General features: G+C 36.4%; 4 protein-coding genes and 1 non-coding gene across 8 annotated transcripts; 1 reads left to right on the plus strand and 4 right to left on the minus strand.

The window, feature by feature from the left end:
* Positions 1 to 36: 36 nt before the first annotated feature.
* Positions 37 to 7,281, minus strand: LOC114534561 (palmitoleoyl-protein carboxylesterase NOTUM-like). Of its 2 annotated transcripts, XM_028556033.1 has the most exons (13): positions 7,194 to 7,281; positions 6,689 to 6,942; positions 3,082 to 3,296; positions 2,955 to 3,007; positions 2,767 to 2,868; positions 2,643 to 2,703; positions 2,293 to 2,354; positions 2,113 to 2,215; positions 1,573 to 1,764; positions 1,377 to 1,474; positions 1,122 to 1,278; positions 952 to 999; positions 37 to 840 (listed from the first exon to the last, which is right to left on the minus strand). In XM_028556033.1, exons 2-13 carry the CDS (start codon positions 6,695 to 6,697, stop codon positions 543 to 545), a joined length of 1,398 nt encoding a protein of 465 aa, XP_028411834.1. In that variant the 5' UTR covers positions 6,698 to 6,942; positions 7,194 to 7,281; the 3' UTR covers positions 37 to 542. The 2 variants fall into 2 exon arrangements, with proteins under 2 accessions (XP_028411834.1, XP_028411827.1); XM_028556026.1 differs by lacking the exons at positions 6,689 to 6,942; positions 7,194 to 7,281 and adding an exon at positions 4,076 to 4,820.
* Positions 7,282 to 9,069: 1,788 nt separating this feature from the next.
* LOC114534577 (lambda-crystallin-like) lies at positions 9,070 to 13,203 on the minus strand. Of its 2 annotated transcripts, XR_003688144.1 has the most exons (8): positions 12,383 to 13,203; positions 12,286 to 12,313; positions 11,974 to 12,186; positions 11,726 to 11,890; positions 11,443 to 11,637; positions 11,156 to 11,261; positions 10,460 to 10,736; positions 9,070 to 9,147 (listed from the first exon to the last, which is right to left on the minus strand). XR_003688144.1 is itself a non-coding variant. In XM_028556043.1 (7 exons), exons 1-7 carry the CDS (start codon positions 12,418 to 12,420, stop codon positions 10,519 to 10,521), a joined length of 963 nt encoding a protein of 320 aa, XP_028411844.1. In that variant the 5' UTR covers positions 12,421 to 13,203; the 3' UTR covers positions 10,263 to 10,518. The 2 variants fall into 2 exon arrangements, 1 of the variants encoding a protein (XP_028411844.1); XM_028556043.1 differs by lacking the exon at positions 9,070 to 9,147 and having other exon boundaries at positions 10,263 to 10,736.
* A 326-nt stretch (positions 13,204 to 13,529) lies between these two features.
* Positions 13,530 to 17,273, plus strand: LOC114537034 (tumor necrosis factor alpha-induced protein 3-like). Of its 2 annotated transcripts, none has more exons than XM_028558218.1 (4): positions 13,530 to 13,836; positions 14,215 to 14,635; positions 15,031 to 16,712; positions 16,825 to 17,272. In XM_028558218.1, exons 2-4 carry the CDS (start codon positions 14,230 to 14,232, stop codon positions 17,041 to 17,043), a joined length of 2,307 nt encoding a protein of 768 aa, XP_028414019.1. In that variant the 5' UTR covers positions 13,530 to 13,836; positions 14,215 to 14,229; the 3' UTR covers positions 17,044 to 17,272. The 2 variants fall into 2 exon arrangements, with proteins under 2 accessions (XP_028414019.1, XP_028414020.1); XM_028558219.1 differs by lacking the exon at positions 13,530 to 13,836 and adding an exon at positions 13,884 to 13,918 and having other exon boundaries at positions 16,825 to 17,273.
* A 120-nt stretch (positions 17,274 to 17,393) lies between these two features.
* LOC114537092 (60S ribosomal protein L24-like) lies at positions 17,394 to 18,920 on the minus strand. The gene is made up of 5 exons (XM_028558225.1): positions 18,850 to 18,920; positions 18,447 to 18,522; positions 18,115 to 18,362; positions 17,774 to 17,825; positions 17,394 to 17,518 (listed from the first exon to the last, which is right to left on the minus strand). Exons 1-5 carry the CDS (start codon positions 18,852 to 18,854, stop codon positions 17,435 to 17,437), a joined length of 465 nt encoding a protein of 154 aa, XP_028414026.1. The 5' UTR covers positions 18,855 to 18,920; the 3' UTR covers positions 17,394 to 17,434.
* LOC114538603 lies at positions 18,002 to 18,077 on the minus strand. The gene has a single exon (XR_003688776.1). It is a non-coding gene; the product is annotated as a small nucleolar RNA SNORD34 (small nucleolar RNA).
* Positions 18,921 to 19,084: the final 164 nt, after the last annotated feature.

Here is a 19,084-nt window from a genome sequence, read left to right on the forward strand (position 1 = left end):
ATAAAACTAACCAAATAAATCACGAGTCAACACATATAGATATATATAAATAATCTTGTTATATAAAAACTGTATATTTACACTTTCTTTGTTTATATTAAAGTACTTGAGAAGTTGAAAGCCCCAGAAAAATGATACCTATGTCCACGACTCCATGTTATTCCATTTCTCCCATGCGATGCATCTCTGACAATCATCATTCATTTTTTTCAAATGCGCCACTCCCAAATGAACCTGACTTTTACAGTATACGTAATCCTAATATTTTATTTCCATATATTAACTCTAATTTCTTTATCTCTTTAGGATATTTTGATTACACTTTTTGCTCGGAAAGTTTAATGATTTAACAATGCAAGCTGCAATGGTAATCCTCTTCAATCCCAATCATTACTTCACAGCAAAATTCATAAAACTTTAGCGAATTTCCACTAAGACTTTGTATATATATAATCTACTCTACGCCATCTTGATAAAAGATGTAAATATTGTTATAATGCGGTAATAAAACTTTATACATCTGTTTCCTTGTCTTTAAGTCTCTACCCATTATTTTGTCTCGGATTCTGATCATTTTGCATTCCCGCCAGTCCAAGTGAGGGTGAGGGTGTGATTGTGCTGTTGGTTGGAGTTGCTAACAATTCGCCAGTGAACGGATTCCGGGGGGCAGGGCAGAGAGAATTGCATAGAGGTTGCGAGCAATCGTCGATTAACGCGGACTTGCAGTGAGCAGAAGCCAGGTTAGGTGAAGGTGTTGTATTCTTGAGATCATCCTTACTAATCCAGCAGTTTATAGCGCGATTGAGAGTGTATCCTTTCACTTTCACTGACAGCCAGTCGCTGAAGTGAAAATTATAATGAGCAATGAAATAGCAGTTAGTGAGTCTCGGGGGGGAGGGTAATCTACTGAAGTAACTTTGGAGTTTGAAGAAGAGAGTGAAGATAATTTACCTGTTGGTAAGTGTTGAGTGTGCCATGCACGCCGGGAGAAACACCGCACTACAAAATCACAATCAAAGAGAGATGAGACTGGCGTGTAAATTTTCACTTTTCAAAACAAAATTGATCACTGGAAATGAAGAGATACAATAAGCTAGAATGTTAAAATAAGTTATATTTACTTTAAACGATTATTCCTCATCGATGTTTTCATGTCGGAGGCTAACATCATAAGTTTCCTTATCAATTCTTGTCCAAAACTTTGTTCGTGATGGGTTGTCGGGTTGTTAACTATGACTTGTGTCAGGTCATATTGCCATTGGAAAATGAATAGCGGGCCTGGAAGAAAAAGATGAAACGATAATCTTCAACTAAAAATACTTGACGCCGAGCAAAGATTATAAATTTGTCGTATTTCAATCTGACTCAGTACTTACTTCTTAGAGTTCGGTAAACATTGTGACCGAAATAGCATCGCCATGGTTCGGTTTTAAACTCTTCTCTGCATGCACTTGGAACGACACCATTCCAGTACCTGGAACAAAGCAAAGGTGAGAGTGAACTCTTTGATCTTTGAATACAAATTCAGGATTGGATCAAAAGAGATAAGACAAGTTTCGGACAATGATCTACCTCATTCCTTTTCTGATTGCCTGTGAAGGCTTATTGCAACTCCTTGGGTCATTTTTACATTTCTTCAAATCTGGAATTTTTTCGAGATACCAACCAGAGTCTGAGATACCACGAACCTTGCACGAAGATCCAGCGGCAGACAGCATTTGAGCTACACGATCAATGCTCATTATCACACCAATCCCACCAACACTAGGTGACAAAGAAAAACATTAAATATGAAAGTTTTTACAATATATGGCTCAGATGAAAGCTGATAATATCAATGAACAACTACTGGTTAGCCAGAACATAAACTACACAGAAAACAAACAATTTCTTTTCATTCGCCGCATTTTGTGTTACAAAACAATGTTTCCTTAATTACCAAGATTTGGGAAACACTGTTAGGAAACAATATTTCTGGCTGAGAAGACATTTTGAGCGGAAGACACAGCTGAAGCGCGTTTAACGAACATTTGTCTGATGGTCAGACACTGACCGTTTATTCCGGTCAATCGTTCCCGAAGCATCTTTGCTGAAGTTATGAATAATATTTACCTGCTTCCAGCTAGTAGTAAATGCTTGGCTTCTAGCAAGCCTTGAGGCAAAAGCTCCTTAATAACCTCGTTGATGATTCTGTATCCCATGAAAGAAAATTTTCCTATGAAGTTAAGATTAAAGATGAAAAATATTGTTTGAAGATTTCGCCTTCACAGAATCTTTTACGACGCAACGAACCTCCTGATTCTTGACGAGATACATTTCCACTCCACGCATCGCTCGAGCAATATGGAATCAATCTGAACATCATATAACCGATAGATAATTATTACATCATATCATCGATAGACAATCAATACATCATAGGAAGACGGATAATCAATACATCAATACATCATATGAACAATCAATCTATCATATGAACAATCAATACATCATATGAACAATCAATATATTATTTGAACAATCAATACTGACATCATACGATCGATTAATACATCATATGATCAATAGAGATGAATGAATGAAATGATCAGTGGGGATCAAAACATTAGAATCAATAAAAAAAGTAAGCAATTAAAACTTACACATGATTAGCGTTATACCAGGTTGGATTCTCCATGGCAATTGGGGACAAAATTCCGAAGCCTGAACAGAAAATATGATAAGAATCCTCGTAGTATTTCACAAGTAAAACAAATCCATGCTCACCTCTTCTCTTTGACAACCAGTCTCTGGATGAAGTCAAACTCTTTCTATCCGGCACATTCATACGTTGCGTGCAGGATGCATCATTGAAGCAATACCAGCCACCTTAATGATACGAAATTGATTGAAACATTTTATTTGTAGCAATACAAAAGCATTTAGCAAAAAATTTTTTCAGCAATCTTCCAAACCTTCCAGATATATAATCCACTTGTTACTCTCATACGATCTCTTGATGTAATATCTGAAAGAGATCGTAATGTAAGTACCCAGCGTATCTTGCGAAACAACTCATTTCGGTAATTTGATCATCCTTACCCAGCCGTTGTTCCATCATTACAAGTAATTTGTCTATTTTGAAAGGAGCGCAGATGTAAATCCAGTTTGTCCTCCTCCTGACACTTCAGTAATTCCCGAGTTAAATATTTCACTCTATATTGTAACATTTGAATTTTTCTTGCTGGACCATTGCTTGGAAACGGAGCGGCGGTCACGTATAAGATGATGATCAGAAACAGAGCAAAATATGACGTCTGAAAAGAAATAAAAAAAACGCATGAGAAAGGTGTTTGAGCGATAACGTTTGCACGAATTACGCAGGGCAAGATCGTCAAAAATTAGTACATGTTTTCAACGTGAATAGCTGAATGCTAGATTATGCAAATATTACTACATAGGTTTACTTGCGCGCCAGTGATAACACCATTTCTCTGGTTCTACCGCTTATCAGTAAACAGTGTGACCGCTATCTCTTTGATGGTAATTGTGTAAATAGTCGTAACTCGCGAATACCCACAAAGGATCCCGTCTTATCACCACCGGTCGAAAATACTTTGATAATTTCCGGACCGAAACAGTTTGGGTAAAGAAGGAAAATAGTGCTTTCAAGAAGTATTGCTTATAGAGAGCAGGAGAAAGGTACCACTAGACAAAGCTAAGTGTATATTTTTAGACCGCAAAGCACCATTGCACGAACTGCTAGTCAAAACTCAACAGCTGTGGCCCGACAAACCATCGCGAAATGATCGTAAAATTAATTATTCATGATAAAAGTAGAGCTAGAAAAACTCTTCTAACAGAGATCTATATGTAAAGAACAGACTTTCAAAGGAAGCGAAATTATGAAAATTTTAAACCGGCCACTCAAGTTGTGGTAGCTTTGATTGACTAGTCGGGTGGACAAGCTGTGCGAGTGCGGTTTAAACCCTGGACCCGCGGTGAAGAAAATCTTCTTGAAGATGGATTTTTACGTATCAGAAGGAATAAAAAGCATACATACATTTCAGAGGATGAACTATAGGATGCAACAAACCTTTCCTGATGACATTTTAAGATGGAACAAAAATGCAGGACACCAACACGCTGGACAAGCAAGATACTCAAAAATAATAACACCCTCGCGTCTGAATCTTTCCTTGAGCCGCCCACGAGATGAAAGAGTTAGCACGTTAAGTTAAACTGAGACGTTGCTACTTGATGAAGATGCTTCGCAAATTCAAAAATTGACGATCCTACACAGGGAAGCTCCGCAGTCGGCAAAGGTTGAACTAAACTACCAGCAGCTGAAAGCTTCCTCTAGCTTAAACGTAAAGCGTGCGTCTCTCGTCATAACGACCTCTTGCCGCTTGACGGCAAAATCTGTTTGTAGATGTAATTAGCGGCATACGAAAACAATGCTAACTTAATGAGGATAATTATCCTAAATACCAAAGAAAGAGAAAAGACGCGTGCTCCCACTTTGTGTATAGCGATTGACGAATGAAGAGCTGGATAAAAAAATGGACCATAGAAATGAAGCTATCGCTGGAGTGTTGACCGAGGATGAAGGATTGCGACAGTTATGGAAGAGTCGCAAACCGTAAGGTTTATAGGATGATCGATTCAGGTTTTACTAGCTCAAAACAAGTGCGGCAAGTCTGGGAGATAAGCGCGGGCGGCAGGTTGACCCAATTAACCAAAGAATGACCTTAATAGCTTCATACTAAAACCAAGTCAATATTGACTCACCACGATTATGAAAATCAATGTTTACACATCAAAGTAGCGAGAAATACCCAAGATAAATGCGGTGCGAGTTCTGTTGCCAAACTAAATTACGCATTTATTTTGTTAACGTTTATGAGTTGTCTGGTAAACAGAATTTCACTAGAAGGTCAAAGTCACCATATACAGGAAGAACGTTTCAACTAAGGACGGGATACATAATCATAAACTTCGTCTCAAAAATTCCAATAAATCCGATTATTTTCTAGCGCAAACACGCGACGTCTAATTAGCATAAAACGCTCCAACGTATAACCGATAAATCACCCTTTTTTCATGCTGTTCAATGATTAAACTGTTGCTGAGCTTTGCGGTTCCCTTGACACAAACTGTCAACATAGAGAATATTCATAAAATATCGGTTAAATAAAATTATCCATGGGTGGCTTCGCAAAATACAATCAGAGTAAATAATGGAACTAGAAAGTCCAAAATTATGGTTTTAAATACGCAGTAACCATAGCAGTACCCCGGAAAATCGTAATAAAGTAAATGTTTGCTAGTGCCCAGTGACCATTGTGTGCCAGACTGTTTATCGTGGACAAACTATGATATTTCACTGACGTCTGTGGGCGTTACGTGTGTGTGCTTTCTACCACAGCAGTTCTAACTAAATTCAGCCGCGAGGATTTACTGATTGAATTGATTTAACTAACAAATAACATAAACACTATGAACAAACATGTTATTTTTTACTACATCAATAACATTTTTCACGGCTGATGAAATAGGGTTAAGAAAGATGAATTATTCCTGTGTCCCACAGTGCAGCGTATTGACGCAATATTTTGAACGGAGAAAGCATTAAAATTTTTTCATTTTCTACTTGTATTCAAAGCACGCCACATTGCCACAGAATTGATAAATTTGCAGACAAAATGACAGTTCCCTTGCCAATATTTTATTACGTAGAAAACCAAAGATTTGAAAAAATTAAAGTTTTTTATCCAACAATATTAAACCGAAAGAAATCTTAACACAAAAGGAATTTTAAAAAAATGAGTTGGCAGAAATATAAAAGAGCAACCATTCTTTGGTATGCAGGAATGTACCTACGCAAATGTCCTTAGTAATTAGCATAATGAGCGAGCGCCGGAGTAACCAAAATATAAAAGTCGCCAAGTTTAAAATGACCAAACTTTTTTTATCAATTGAAACCGAAATAGATTTCCTTTCAATTAAGAACATTTTACCGACCTTTAATCATCATTGTTATTAGTTGAAAATTTCGTAGTAAGATACACAATAGATGAACTGGCGTAAGTATTATTTGCCGTATTTAAGTGATACCCGTTGTGTGTTGACACATGTGTTAATTTCAAATCCGTCTGATATTAGCACTAAAGTGAATATGTGTTATATTGTGAAGTTCGAAGGGGCGCCGCGCGAAACCACTTACAATCGTCATGAAGTCTTTGAGCTAACACATGTGTTTTTGGAAAAATAGGTTTCGCTCAAACATAAATCAAAAGTTTCTTGCAGGTTGAGAAACATACATGTCCATAATTGCTTGCAAAACACAGCGAAACTTAGTATATAATGGAATTACTATAATCAGAGTATTCATTTGAACGTCAAGAGCTCTCACACAGCTTTGCGCTCAACTAAAAATCAACGTTATGAACATGTTTACGAATCTACCAAAAACGAGCTCTTCTCGAAAACGATAGAAACCAAATTATACATGCACTGTCGAATTTAAAGCCTTGTCAACGTTAAAAATCCTACACCACCAACACCGAAACAGAAGTATAAGTTTGAAATTAATTGAATAAGAAATTACGGGCATAAAAAAGCCTGTGTATATTCTGACCACTACATATGTTTGCACAGTTTGTTCAGGTTTAGTGAGCAACAATAAAAATGATGAAGAAAAACTTACAAAATCCATTGCGTCGACAACTAGAGGGAATCTTCTTCACTCCACAGCAATATTTCAGTTGCAAAGGTGCCTCGGAGAGCGTGAACCGAGATTTCTGCACTTCAAAGACTGAATGATCCTTCAGTGTGCTTGCCTTTTATGTACACCATCGCTTAAGAATGTTTTCACAAGATCACGTTTGATGTTTTCCGTGTTCGTCTTTGATGCCACCGATGCATTCCGTTTGTGATTAGTTTGTCTCAATTTTGCCTGCACTTTAAACGAGAACAACTTTGCCATACGTAACTCATCAACGACTGTTCAAACATGGCGACAAACCACTCTAATCCTCACTCCGCGCTAATGGTTGATTCCTAATCCAATTTAAGCGCATTAACTGCATTCGACATCTCACAATTGCCAGTGTTAACATGCATGCGTATTTCAAAAATCAAAACTGTTTCTCAATGAAAGCCTTGCTTCTGTTTCTTCATAATATTCCATGCTGAGAAAAATAGTCTATTACCTAGTATAAAGTAAACACTACAAGTTACTCCGATCCATTTCACAGGCAGGATCTCCTCAAAGAAAAACCCATAAACACAACAAGACATCTCTTTGTTTACCTAAATAAAAAATAGACATTTTCAAGATTGAGATTGAAAACAAGATCAAAGTTCTTAAAATTAGCATATTCTGCGCTAAAATAATTTAATTCACCTTACCTAACATAAATTTTACTAAGCTTTATATCATAGTTTCCTAGTAATATATTTCAGCGATCAAACATGGCGACGACCCGGGGGGAATTTCTCCGATTAAAAATAATGTTTCAAGCATGCAAAAAGACAAGAATTACATGTTAAAGCTGAAGGTTGTGCTTCTTTTGCTCAGGATGATCACTTTAACCATTTTTGGTCGCGGAAATGATCTAATTATCAGGGAATAATGCCACCAAGTTTAGGATCGACGCAAACGAAGAAAAGTGTATTATATCATTTAACCACGTTAACAGCAGAAATAGGCCTGAAGCTGTGAATTTTTACCATTCCTTGTCTTAACTACAAGATACGGAAAAGGTTAATATTCCCGATCTATATTGGATTTCAATTACTGTGGTATCATCGAGTTCATAGATTATACCTTATAAAACAATCTATCATGTATATTTAGCACAATTTCTTCCCCTAAAGATCGACATTCAGGCCTTGGTTTCTGAAAGGTTCACAACATCTCTCTCAGTTCTCACAAGCTAATTTTCTTTCTGGCCAAATCTGGCTGCAGTTTTCTGATCTCCTGAAAAAAACGTTTGAATTCTTACTCGGATCACAGGGGATTTTGCGCTAAATGCCTGAAAATAAGTGACAGGTATGGGATATATTTGTTTAGTCGCTTAACGTGTGCTCAACGCTATGCTGATAGTGTTTATTTATTGCTCTTAGAGTTGATTAGCTTGATTATTTTAAACCTTCAGCTAAATAAACATAACTGGATGGTGAACACTTTATCTACATTCAGTCATGTATATGCGCGTAGTTACTAGCATTGATATCAGTTGTGTTATCACCAACAGAAACTGACCGCTTTTGACATGAAGCTGACAGTGAAACCTGAAAATGCTGCTTCTAGATTGAACTAAATTACAAATGATATGTGGTTATCACGTCAACAGGTCGTACAAAATTAATTTGCATGACCTTGCTCGTTTTTACGACAATAAAAATCCCATCAAAAATGTCGCCGGTTTAGGTCAAAACCGTCATCCTGGTTTCAAATGCTTCATAAACATGCAAACCTCTTCTATAATGTATACAAGTCCACAGCTGTGATATAACAGGATAAAACTAACTATAATTGGCTTGAGACTTTCTTAACATCAATCCCTCCAGCAGATTTTCTGACACGGTGTTATAATCTTGCACACAGGTGTAAAAATAAAGAAAGATATAGGTTACAAATCTCTTCTATGACAGTTATGCTGCTCTTTTTAAGTACTGCTGACTGGTATTGCAAATTCGGTTGAACTCTGGTTTAAACTGAGCATTTGTCGCAAATGGAGCCCATGTTTTCAACGATGACATTATCTTATTTAAAGAAGTTTCAGCTATCTTTAGGGGAAACTTCAGTAAAATTTTATTCATTTTAATTGCACAAAACCCGCGCAATTTATGCCAACGAGACATCTCTTAAATCGCATCAATCCAAGGGGCCAGGAACTATGAAAAATTTGCATTAACTGCTCACTTCCTCATTAATTTACATCCTAGGTTTGAGGCAGTAACATTCATCGGCGAAATAATACAGGAAATGTGTACAACCACGCACTCCCGCAATGCATGATTGGTGGGCATTAATAAGGAAGCACAGATCTGATTGGTTGAACTTTGACAGAAACGTACCTTGATTCAAATACACTCAACGAATACCATTTTACTTAAATACCACAAAGAATGCCAATATGTCGACATGCTTATGAGACACTAAAGGAGTAAAAAACATACAAAAATGAACGAAGATTGATAGGAATGAAGTCTTTGAAAATAGATAGTCTTAATGCTGTGTTTAGGCTGCGTTAGTTCTTCATTATCTTCACCAGTCTACCAAATATCATCTCTCAATCTCATGTGCATAAATGATATGTTTTAGGTGAGAGAAGCGGTGCAAACCGCGACCGTTGTTATTTTGTAGTGTTTTTACATTTCAGGTGTCATTTATATGAAAACAGATCTACTCTCCTATTTTTTTATAAGTTCCTTAGATCTCCTAGAAACCATTAAAGTTTTGCATTAAAATCTTCAGTTGCTTATCAATTAATTGATCTTACTGTCAAATGTTTCATAAAAAGTAGTAAAAAAAACTTGACAAGTACTTAAAACAAAGTCATGATGGATTAGAATCTGACAATCCAAATTAATTAGTGTTTAGATTCCCTGTATCTTAAATGGTCTTTCCTCGTTATAAAGTAATAAAGGAAATTAAATCAATTCTCCTCCAAAGAGTCAGGCAGTTGACAATAGGCTTAATTTAAAAACTGCATGAGCGCGGGCTTCAGACACCGACATTATCGGATTATCCTATTAACTTCTTCAAGTATTTAGTTGTCTGTGGTTCAAAATAAAGAGTTGATAATGAAAATCCCTCTCAGAAAATGAAATTAATGCATAGTTGTTGAAATCATGCTATCCTTTTTGTTTTTGCTTCAAAATGTATCAAACGTTTTTCGCTTTCCTGTCCTGGGCAAGCATCCCTTTGCAAATAAAGCTAATGTTTCTGTTAATCTTTTCAGGAATCGTGAAAGAGCAGCGTATAATTTTTGAACAGAGCTCTGGTATTTTTCTGTCGCACGAACGCAAAGGTGACCAAAGTACTCAGTAAAGAGTGTCAAAATGTGTCAGCATTCGGTGAAACTGAGTGATTTATACACTACTGAAGAGAGAAGGACTAATAAACAAGTTATTTAAAAGGCAGGTTTAGCCAGCTATGATGGGGTGAAGAAAAGCAACGTTAGGATTATTTCAAAAATTGGCAGCCACATATTCCAAGAATTCGAAAAATCCTTTTTTTCAAATTCATTTATCAAAACCGGTATAATTGCCAAATTTCTTTTGAAAATTAACAAATCGTCATGTAAGTAAAAGTAAACTCGTTCCGAAAGGCTAAGCACAGGAAACCTATAATGGAAACCGGGGAAGTAAGGACATACAATTATGATAGTTTATCAAAAATTAACCTCTGTAATGCAATTACTTAGATTCCTATAAGTTTAGAATTGTAATATAATTTTAAAATGACCTTTTAATTTTGGAAAAATGTTTTTAATCAAAGTCTTGTTTATGATATTAATTTCATCATCAATCTTTCTGGCTTGCTTGGTGGACAGCTAGTCTTGACAATCGTTTGTCCCTCCACGCTCTGCGTTCCTCTAGTTTCTCAACAGGAGCACTTGCTTCACACATTGCATTATGAACAACATGTGCTGTGTTTGAACCAGCAAGAGATCTTGATGATCCCTGTTCTGTGCAAATCTTCTCAATATTCGCTCCATACTTCTCACAATAATCCAAAATTCCTGAAATGATTCAGAAACTTAGCTGACGTATTAAAATAACATTTAATAACAATAATTGTACAAATCACATATTTGTCCGGGAGATCATGGTCAACCGAAAACGAACGTGTTGCGTTTGAAATGATACACAATTTCGTTGTGAATTCAAGGGTTACCATGCCCCAAACTCTAAGCATAAGTAGTACTATATAGATGCGACCATTTCTCTAGTGTTTCCTGGTTAAGTTCATTCAGCCAGATTAGAAACCTCCCTAGATATATAACTTTTACATTTCTAAGTGAACAGATGTTTTTAGTGTTGAATGTTGCTTTGTTACCATTTGTTACATGTAGAGCAAATTGGCAAAGTGAAAATAATTTAGGAATGATGTCTCTTCAAGTAGAAAGTGAACTAATAAGCTTCATCCTCATGCACTGACCTCCAGCATTCAAGTGCATTGTTTCAAATGGACCCATGAATGAATATCTCAATCCCAGTCCCTTGCTCATGGCTGTGTCGACATCCTCTGGCGTACACACACCATCCTGAGTTTAGAACAAAAAAATAGGTACTCTTGCGTACATATCTTGCAACAAAAATTCAGTGAAATTGACAGTATTACTGTTCAGTGTTCACATCTAACGTCTAGTACGTAACAGATAGTTTTAATAATCTTTTATAAAGCAAATACAATGGATTAACATTACAAGTGACCTGTAATGTTACCTCGACAAGTCGCCAGCCTTCCATAATGATAGCATATTGTATCCTGTTCAATAAAAACCCATTCATTTCCTTCTTTAAAGTCACTGGTGCCTGTCCAATATCTTTCATTATTGCTACTGTTTTCTCTACAACTGAGCTTTCCGTCCAAGGTGCTGGTACTATCTCAACCAGTGGCACATAATGCGGAGGGTTCACCTTTTGAAATAAGGTATTGCATTGTACAATCTTGTGTTAACAAAGAATTATGTTGCAAAGGACCAATAAACAAAGTTGTTTATCTTACCGGATGAGCCACAATGCACTGTTTGCGATGTTTGAGAGCTTCACTGAATCGGGAAGGAACAATACAAGATGTTGAACTAGCAAGAATGATCTCATCATTTTTCACAAGACCATCAAGATTTAGAAAAACTTTCTTTTTTATGTCAATATTTTCTGGAGTGTTCTCCTTAAAAAAAGTAACATTTTGTTTTAATATGATGGAGCCTCATTTAATAGGATCTTGAATATTCATTCATTCAGTGGGCAAACCTGCACATAAATGGCTCCTTCAATAGCTTTTCCAAGATCATTACAACCAGTAACCAACTTATACGCCTCTTGAGCAGAGTTGATTGGTGAATCCTTAAGCAATCCTTGGCTTTCTAACTCTTGCAATGATTCAAGAATCCCAGACAAGGCATTTGACACTTGCTTCTCATCAATGTCATATATATTAACCTCGTATCCAGCCCGACAGAAAAGCTATAGCAAAATTTCTCATTAACATAACAAGCTTTTATCATAGTTTTTAAAAGATTATTTTACAAAAATGTTTAGAAAGCAACATTACTGTATACTTACAACTGACCAAGACTTGCCAATCAAACCACTACAAATACACAATAATAATTGATGAAAAATGTTTATACATGTATGATATATGAAATATGCAACATACCTGCCTATAATTGCTACCTTTCCCTTTCCAGTTGCCATTTTATTAGTAATGGTAGCACTGATCTGACTGTGGTACTAATTGCTACTTGTGCAAATCAATGTACCATAGTCTAGTACAATGCACCATACCGGTGTTTCCACTCCGTTAATAAAAAATTCATCATTGCGAAATCTGCGCACGAGACTCTGACGTCACAGTGGGAGGATGGACCGTTGAGTTCAATGGGCTGGACAAAAATAGTCCTTACCGGGGATTTTGTGTCGATTCTGTCGGATGTCCTGTAAAAAACAGCCGAAAACCTGATGATGTAACTAAAAACAGACTTAAAACAAACCACATGAAGTTCCTAACATCTGTGAGGGATCAGATCACGTGCCACTCACGTCTGATCTGCGCTAATAAAAGAACTAGTAAAAAAAAACTAGTTTCGTAGACGGATATGACTGATATCTTCCTCGTTTACGAATTCAAGCCGTATTCCGACGAAAGGTTGAAACCGAATCAGTTTAAATGCATTCTAAACTCAAGAACAGAACACACCCAAGTCCTGAACGCCATATTAGAGAATCATAATTTTAATATAATTTTAATTCATTGTTTGTATCAATATCCATTGCCTAAAAAGGATCTATTTAGAGAACGCCTTTGGTTTGAACCTTGAACCCAAAACCTTGGACGTGCAAGACCGAATATTCTAACTTAAACTTAGACCATAGTGGCAGAACTATTTAATTTCTTGCAAAACTATGGAGAATTCTTGTTACTTATCTACACAAGAAAAACTATCTTGGAAATCTTGCATGGGGAAGACTGTGAAATTTGATATGGATTGTGAAAAACAAATTATGTCATATTCGCTTTTAACCGAAAGGGATTGGACCTGCTTAATTATTCCGTTGTATAGTGGGTCATACAAGTGGATATTTAGAAGAATTTTTTGGAGATAAATATTCAATTATTTCAAATTCAATACGCCTGTTGCAATCAATTTAGTGTCACACATCTCATCAGCAAATGATAAGACTTTAAAATAATTTCTAATCGGAAAAACATTCGTTGTTGAGAAACCGACTCTCCAGGACCTACTGAGTATATCAAGAGCAATGACGTGTTCGATTACGTATGCGTAGGGATTTCCCCTCGAATCGGGAATTTTTGTGAGTCATGAGATAATATCGACTCGTTTTTTATTAAATTTGAATTCAAATTACGGGGAATATATTTAAAACGAAACCTATATACAGGTACTTTCGGTCCTTTTTCGTTATAAAAGTTCTGATATTTCAATTTCATCCCATATCATCTTACTTGTGCGTGATTTCAAGTGATTACAAAGGACAAAGATTTCCTGAAAGGAGGCGTTCCATTGTTGACAATAAAAAGAAACGTCCGTTTCAAACCGTTTTTAAAGTATTCGAAACTCGAAAGCATAGGATCCAATATCATCGGTTAAGGTGAGTTAAAAGTACTTATAAACTTAAATTTGCACTAGAAGTTTCTCAATCAATAGAAGGAAGATCAGGAAGCATCTCGAAGGTACAAGGTTTTGAAACATTTTGAAATTTACCACATATAATATGAAAGTATTGAATATCTGAAACTGAAGAATGAAGACAGCGAATAATCACGTCCTATCGTTTGAATCGCCTCGTTCTTTTATTAAATTTGTTTTAATCATCCACAAAAAGTCAGAAACTTATGCCTGATTTGGAATAACGAAAGGGCGTTTTTTAGTTTGGGAGAAGTTATAACACATTTGAGTGGAGTATTTTTATAACATCTGAAGAAAAGTATGAGTTATTTAATAAATATTATTCATTTGTATCTTTTAGTGATCAAGATTAAGAATGGACAATCCACGATTAGAGCGAACGATGTCCCTAACTGATGTTAACACATCTTCTGCAATACGTGATCGCATTGAACGTGATATCACAGTTCCCGCAGACAGACGACCTCGCTTCTTCCTTGAACTACCAAGACACGACTTCATCCTGCCAAGTCTGACTCGTTTTGATCAAGATTTTCGTAAATTCTTGCTATCAGTTTTAGTTGATTTCAATGTCATGCAGGAACTAGAGGAGGCGAAATGTGTTAACTGGTGTAAAATGTTGCCTAAATTTTTACCACTTCAAACGCTGGGTGATGGAAACTGCTTGATGCACGCAGTTTCACAGTGTATGTGGGCTGTACAAGATAGAAGATTGACGTTAAGGAAAAGTGTTTACCAAGCTTTGATAGAAGATCAAACAGGTAAATTATTTATTATTTGGGCTATTTCATTGTGGGCGACTTGATATTAGAATTTTATAAAAACTCTTGATTATTTAGCTCTAAAGTTAGGTATGTTAATCATGTAATACATGAGCTTCCTGCTGTTTTCAATCATTCTGGAATCTACCTAATGGTTATTTTCATCCCATTTTCATTAGTCCTAAGAATTAAACCTAAGCACAGGAAGAAGATGGTTTCAGATGTAAATAAAGCCAAACTTCCTCTCTCATCATAATTCATGCCAGCACTTAACAAAGGAACTTTGAGACTAAAATTAACTTCCTTAAGCTAAGCTTTAAATTCCCAAGTTGAAGAATCTTGGTTGTAAGATCATATGGGATGATTTATTCATATTTGAATATTTTCTATACTAGATATGCTTAGAAAACGTTGGCAGTTTGAGGAGGAGCAACGCCTTGAGAAACAAAATGGGAGCCCTGTAGATTGCAGCAATGAACAATGGGATGAAGACTGGAGGAAAACTGTAGAACTTGCTTCAACAAATTCCTTGAATGCACTTGGCGAAATTCATATTTTTGTTTTGGCAAACCTTCTTCGCCGCCCAATTCTGGTTCTCTGTGATGACATCCTCAGAGGAAACTATGATGAATCACTTTCAGATGTCAATCTTGGAGGTATATACCTGCCACTGCTGTGCGACTCTGTTGATTGTGTTAAATCCCCTGTTGTGATTGGCTACCATCAGGGTCATTTTATGGCACTAGTGATGACAGAAGATGGTAGTGCGACTGGTGAAGATATGTTCCGAATGAATAAAAATGCAGTACCATTAGTTAAATACAATGGTGAACCAATGCAGTTACATTTCGTACTACCAGACGAATTGCAGAGCTCTGACAGGTTGTTGCGTGAGTACTTGAACTGTTCAAAAGTAGATTACACTGAAAATGAAGCTACGAGAACGATTCTTGTGGCTACCATGCAGTCTCAGGAGCCTGAGGTCCACCTCCATCGGATGTTCAAAACTTACTTTGGTGCATTGCAAGCAGTCTATATGAAAAAACTTACAGAGAGGCAAATATCATCTGGTCAAAACTATAGATCACCATCACCTGGCAGCCCTTCATGCAGCGAGCAATTCCATGATAGGAGAACTGAGGTCGTAGCCCAGAACAACACAAGATGCTGTAGTGCCCACAAGCGATGCAAAAATTCAGTTTGCACTTTTTACACCTCCCGCACAAACGACTACTGCCATCGGTGTAGGAAAAGTGAACCTCAACTCTGTACATCGCCAGGATGTACGTTTGCTGGAAGTCCAGACTACGAAGGTCTTTGCTCATCCTGTTTTGCCCGATACCGTGCACTTCTAGAAGAAGAAGCTCCTGTCATGGCAACCCCTTCTGCACCTCCTAGCAACAAATGTTGCAACAGCAACTGCCCAAATGATGCTGGTGAATATTTTGGTGGAAAGTGTCACGAGTGTTATTCAAACTATATTCATAATCCTAACCTTCAAGACTGGGCAGCCACAACTTCCTCGCAAAGTAGTGAACCACGTGCAATGGAAAGACGTGTGAAGCAAGCTGAGAACAGTTTAAGTGTTGTTGGTCAACCAAGTCCAGCTTTACCTCGTCAAAGTTCCAGACTGTTCTGCTTCAATCGAATGTGTAACAATCCTCTTGAACAATCAGATGATATTTACTGCAAAGCTTGTTCATCCAGTCACATTGAAGACTCTAGAGAAATAAATACTGTCTTTAAAGTTTGCCACGTTTCTGGCTGTAATATGCCATCAGTGACTTACCATAGAGAACTATGTTTTAAGCACTTCAAGGAATACGAGAGTCGCACCCAGAGCAAGCCAGACCAAAAACACGGTAAAGGAAAATGTATTAACAAAAACTGCCAATTTTATGGTATTCCAGAGAACAACTACCTCTGCTCACAATGTCATGCAAAAGCCTTGCAAGAGGAATATGATAGGCAAAGAATTAAAGCTGAACAAGACAGATCACAAGCGCAATGGCTTGCACAGACTGCAAGTTCTGAACAACACCAATTAGAGCCACTACGCAAACCATTTTACTTTGAGGTAAATTGAAATAAATAAACCTAAGTAAACTAAATGAAATAAAGAACCTGATTAAACTAGTGCACCTATCATCATCAAACATCCAAGCTTATGAAATTTTATTTTTTTCCAGGCAATTTCTTCACCAAACCAAAGTTGCTCAGCTCCACCTTCACCACGCAAAGGAAAACGTGCACAAGATCTTGTACCATGCCCTACAAAAGGTTGCCCAAGGTTTGGAACCAAAGACAATCAAGGCCTTTGCAACATTTGCTTTCAGAAGAAAGAAAAACTACTTTATTATAAGGAAACCAGCAGTGTTGGACGTAACAGGCATTCTAGTTTGCCATGAATTAACATACAATGTGCATGGTTCAAATGATTTATGTAAATATGACTGGTATTAAAGTTTAAATGTATGATATATAAATACTTGATTGTTATTGTTATATATGATTGATTATTAGTTTTTTATAGAACATGTTATTGACCTAAAATTATTGGGAATAAGTGTATCTTAATGTATATAATTTGTAGTCTTAGTGGTTTTGCAATTAATAAAGTTTAGTTCGAGGTGGTAATTTTATGAATTCATCAATTTGAATGCATATTTCTTTGATGATATAAAAAGCATAAATAACAAACCATAATCTACCCCTTGCTTTCTCCAGCTATTTTGTTTAAATTGAAGAAGAATCGAAATACGAGTGAAATCATATTTATTGCAAAAAGCAAATATACATTTAGCGTTTTCCACCCACACGACCAGCACCCTTTCCTCCCTTCTGTTTAGGAGCCTTGGATTTCACAGGCTGCTGTTGTTGGACCTTAAAATTACCAAAATATGTTTAACAAAACTGTGTCTGGAATTTATAGCTTAAAACAATATACTCTAGTGGATATGCACATGACTAGATTGCCCTAAACAACAGTGTTCCCACTGGTTTGCCTCTAAACAGGCTAAGTTGAAGAACATTTAAATATACTTTGTTACCAGCTGGGCAAGCTGAAAAAAATTAGCTCTGCAATAATACGAATCAAACCCACATCCTTTTGTTTGCAAGACACAATCAAATATATACCTTTGCCATTTTCTTAACTTCTTTTTTCTGCCTGATCTTATCCTTTGCAGCTCTAAACATTTCAATTCACAAACATATCATTTGTGGATATTTATAATATGATCTTACTAACTCATGACCCAATGCACATGGGTTGTGTCACTATGTTACTCTGTTTACCAGCAGAAGTTATTATATATGCAGTAGACTGATATTGCCTGGTAATAATTTCTGTGAAAAATCGGAGATATTTCTCTCAGTTAATATATTTGCTTTCAGAGGTTACCCTCAAACAATGTAGGTAATGGAATCATCATTGAGAAATAACTCAGTCTGGGATGTAATCTTTTAGCATCACCAACCTAATTGCTTGTTCTCGTTGGGCTTTTCTAACTTCTGGCTTTTGATTTCGTTTTGCCATGATATTCTCAAGAGTTGCCCCTTGGATAGCTCTATTGAATTTGACATTCCTCCTTGTCCTCTTCTTTGAGACCTCTTCAATGGAACCTTTCTTGTGTTTTCTTCTATACAACACAGTCCAAGATATCTTTCTTGGGTTCCTCTTCATGAGAAATGACCTTTCACATTTCTTTACCAAGAAGTTGAAACACTGTAATGGCAACAAAAAGAAGGACCTTAAGTTAAATTGTACAGTATTTCACATTGAGCATTATTGGTTTACAAGCTCACATACCTTGCCATCAATTCTGATGTACCTTTTCCCATGACCTGGGTAGATTTTGTAGCCACTATAATGACACACTTCTAGCCTAAAAACCATAAAAATATACAATCTATAAACACGACCAACACATACATTCACACCAAAATGAAATAACAACTGTTTCTCTATATTATTAGTGGGTAATATGGGAGATAACAACGCATTTTCATGACTAGTGACCAACAATATTTATATGAAATCATAACAAGGAATGATCAATTAAGTTTGACCAAAAATTCCTGATAGTTGTAGGGTTAGAATCAGAAATACCATTGGTAAAAGAAGTAGGGCTATCACTGGAGCTTCTTATTGATCAGAAATAAAAAATATATTATGTTTTTCTGTTCAGATTGAAGTGGATTTAACAACTTACTTCATTTTGTTTTTCTGAACGAAAACCAGAGAAAAAGAAAGAATATGGGATGAATTGGGATAAAAAGCCGCTCGGTCATTGATCCATTAAGTTCCATATCTATCCAAAATTACCCTACATTCAGAGGGGTATTTGGGGGCATTAATAAAAATCCCTTTTTCACCCTTTATACTACACATTACCCCATATATTAGGGACGTATAGGGATATTGCTAAAAGTACTTTATTACACCAC

This window comes from Dendronephthya gigantea, unplaced genomic scaffold, assembly GCF_004324835.1.
Source record: "Dendronephthya gigantea isolate DGI-Jeju-01 unplaced genomic scaffold, DenGig_1.0 000002F, whole genome shotgun sequence".
Classification (NCBI taxonomy): domain Eukaryota; kingdom Metazoa; phylum Cnidaria; class Anthozoa; order Malacalcyonacea; family Nephtheidae; genus Dendronephthya; species Dendronephthya gigantea.

What these genes read in the sequence shown, in the direction of transcription:
- LOC114534561 (XM_028556026.1), bottom strand. An exon ending in GCAATCAGAAAAGGAATGAG is followed by an intron (nt 1,475 to 1,572) that starts GTAGATCATTGT and finishes GCTTTGTTCCAG; the next exon opens with GTACTGGAATGGTGTCGTTC. An exon ending in CACTCAACACTTACCAACAG is followed by an intron (nt 841 to 951) that starts GTAAATTATCTT and finishes TTTTCACTTCAG; the next exon opens with CGACTGGCTGTCAGTGAAAG.
- LOC114534577 (XM_028556043.1), bottom strand. Translation starts at nt 12,420, where the DNA reads ATGGCAACTGGAAAGGGAAAGGTAGCAATTATAGGCAG. An exon ending in AAGGTAGCAATTATAGGCAG is followed by an intron (nt 12,314 to 12,382) that starts GTATGTTGCATA and finishes GTGTATTTGTAG; the next exon opens with TGGTTTGATTGGCAAGTCTT. An exon ending in AATGCACTTGAATGCTGGAG is followed by an intron (nt 10,737 to 11,155) that starts GTCAGTGCATGA and finishes GAATCATTTCAG; the next exon opens with GAATTTTGGATTATTGTGAG.
- LOC114537034 (XM_028558218.1), top strand. Translation starts at nt 14,230, where the DNA reads ATGGACAATCCACGATTAGAGCGAACGATGTCCCTAACTGATGTTAAC. An exon ending in TTTGATAGAAGATCAAACAG is followed by an intron (nt 14,636 to 15,030) that starts GTAAATTATTTA and finishes TTTCTATACTAG; the next exon opens with ATATGCTTAGAAAACGTTGG. An exon ending in GCAAACCATTTTACTTTGAG is followed by an intron (nt 16,713 to 16,824) that starts GTAAATTGAAAT and finishes ATTTTTTTCCAG; the next exon opens with GCAATTTCTTCACCAAACCA.
- LOC114537092 (XM_028558225.1), bottom strand. An exon ending in ACATCAGAATTGATGGCAAG is followed by an intron (nt 18,363 to 18,446) that starts GTATGTGAGCTT and finishes TTGCCATTACAG; the next exon opens with TGTTTCAACTTCTTGGTAAA. An exon ending in CAACGAGAACAAGCAATTAG is followed by an intron (nt 17,826 to 18,114) that starts GTTGGTGATGCT and finishes TGAAATGTTTAG; the next exon opens with AGCTGCAAAGGATAAGATCA.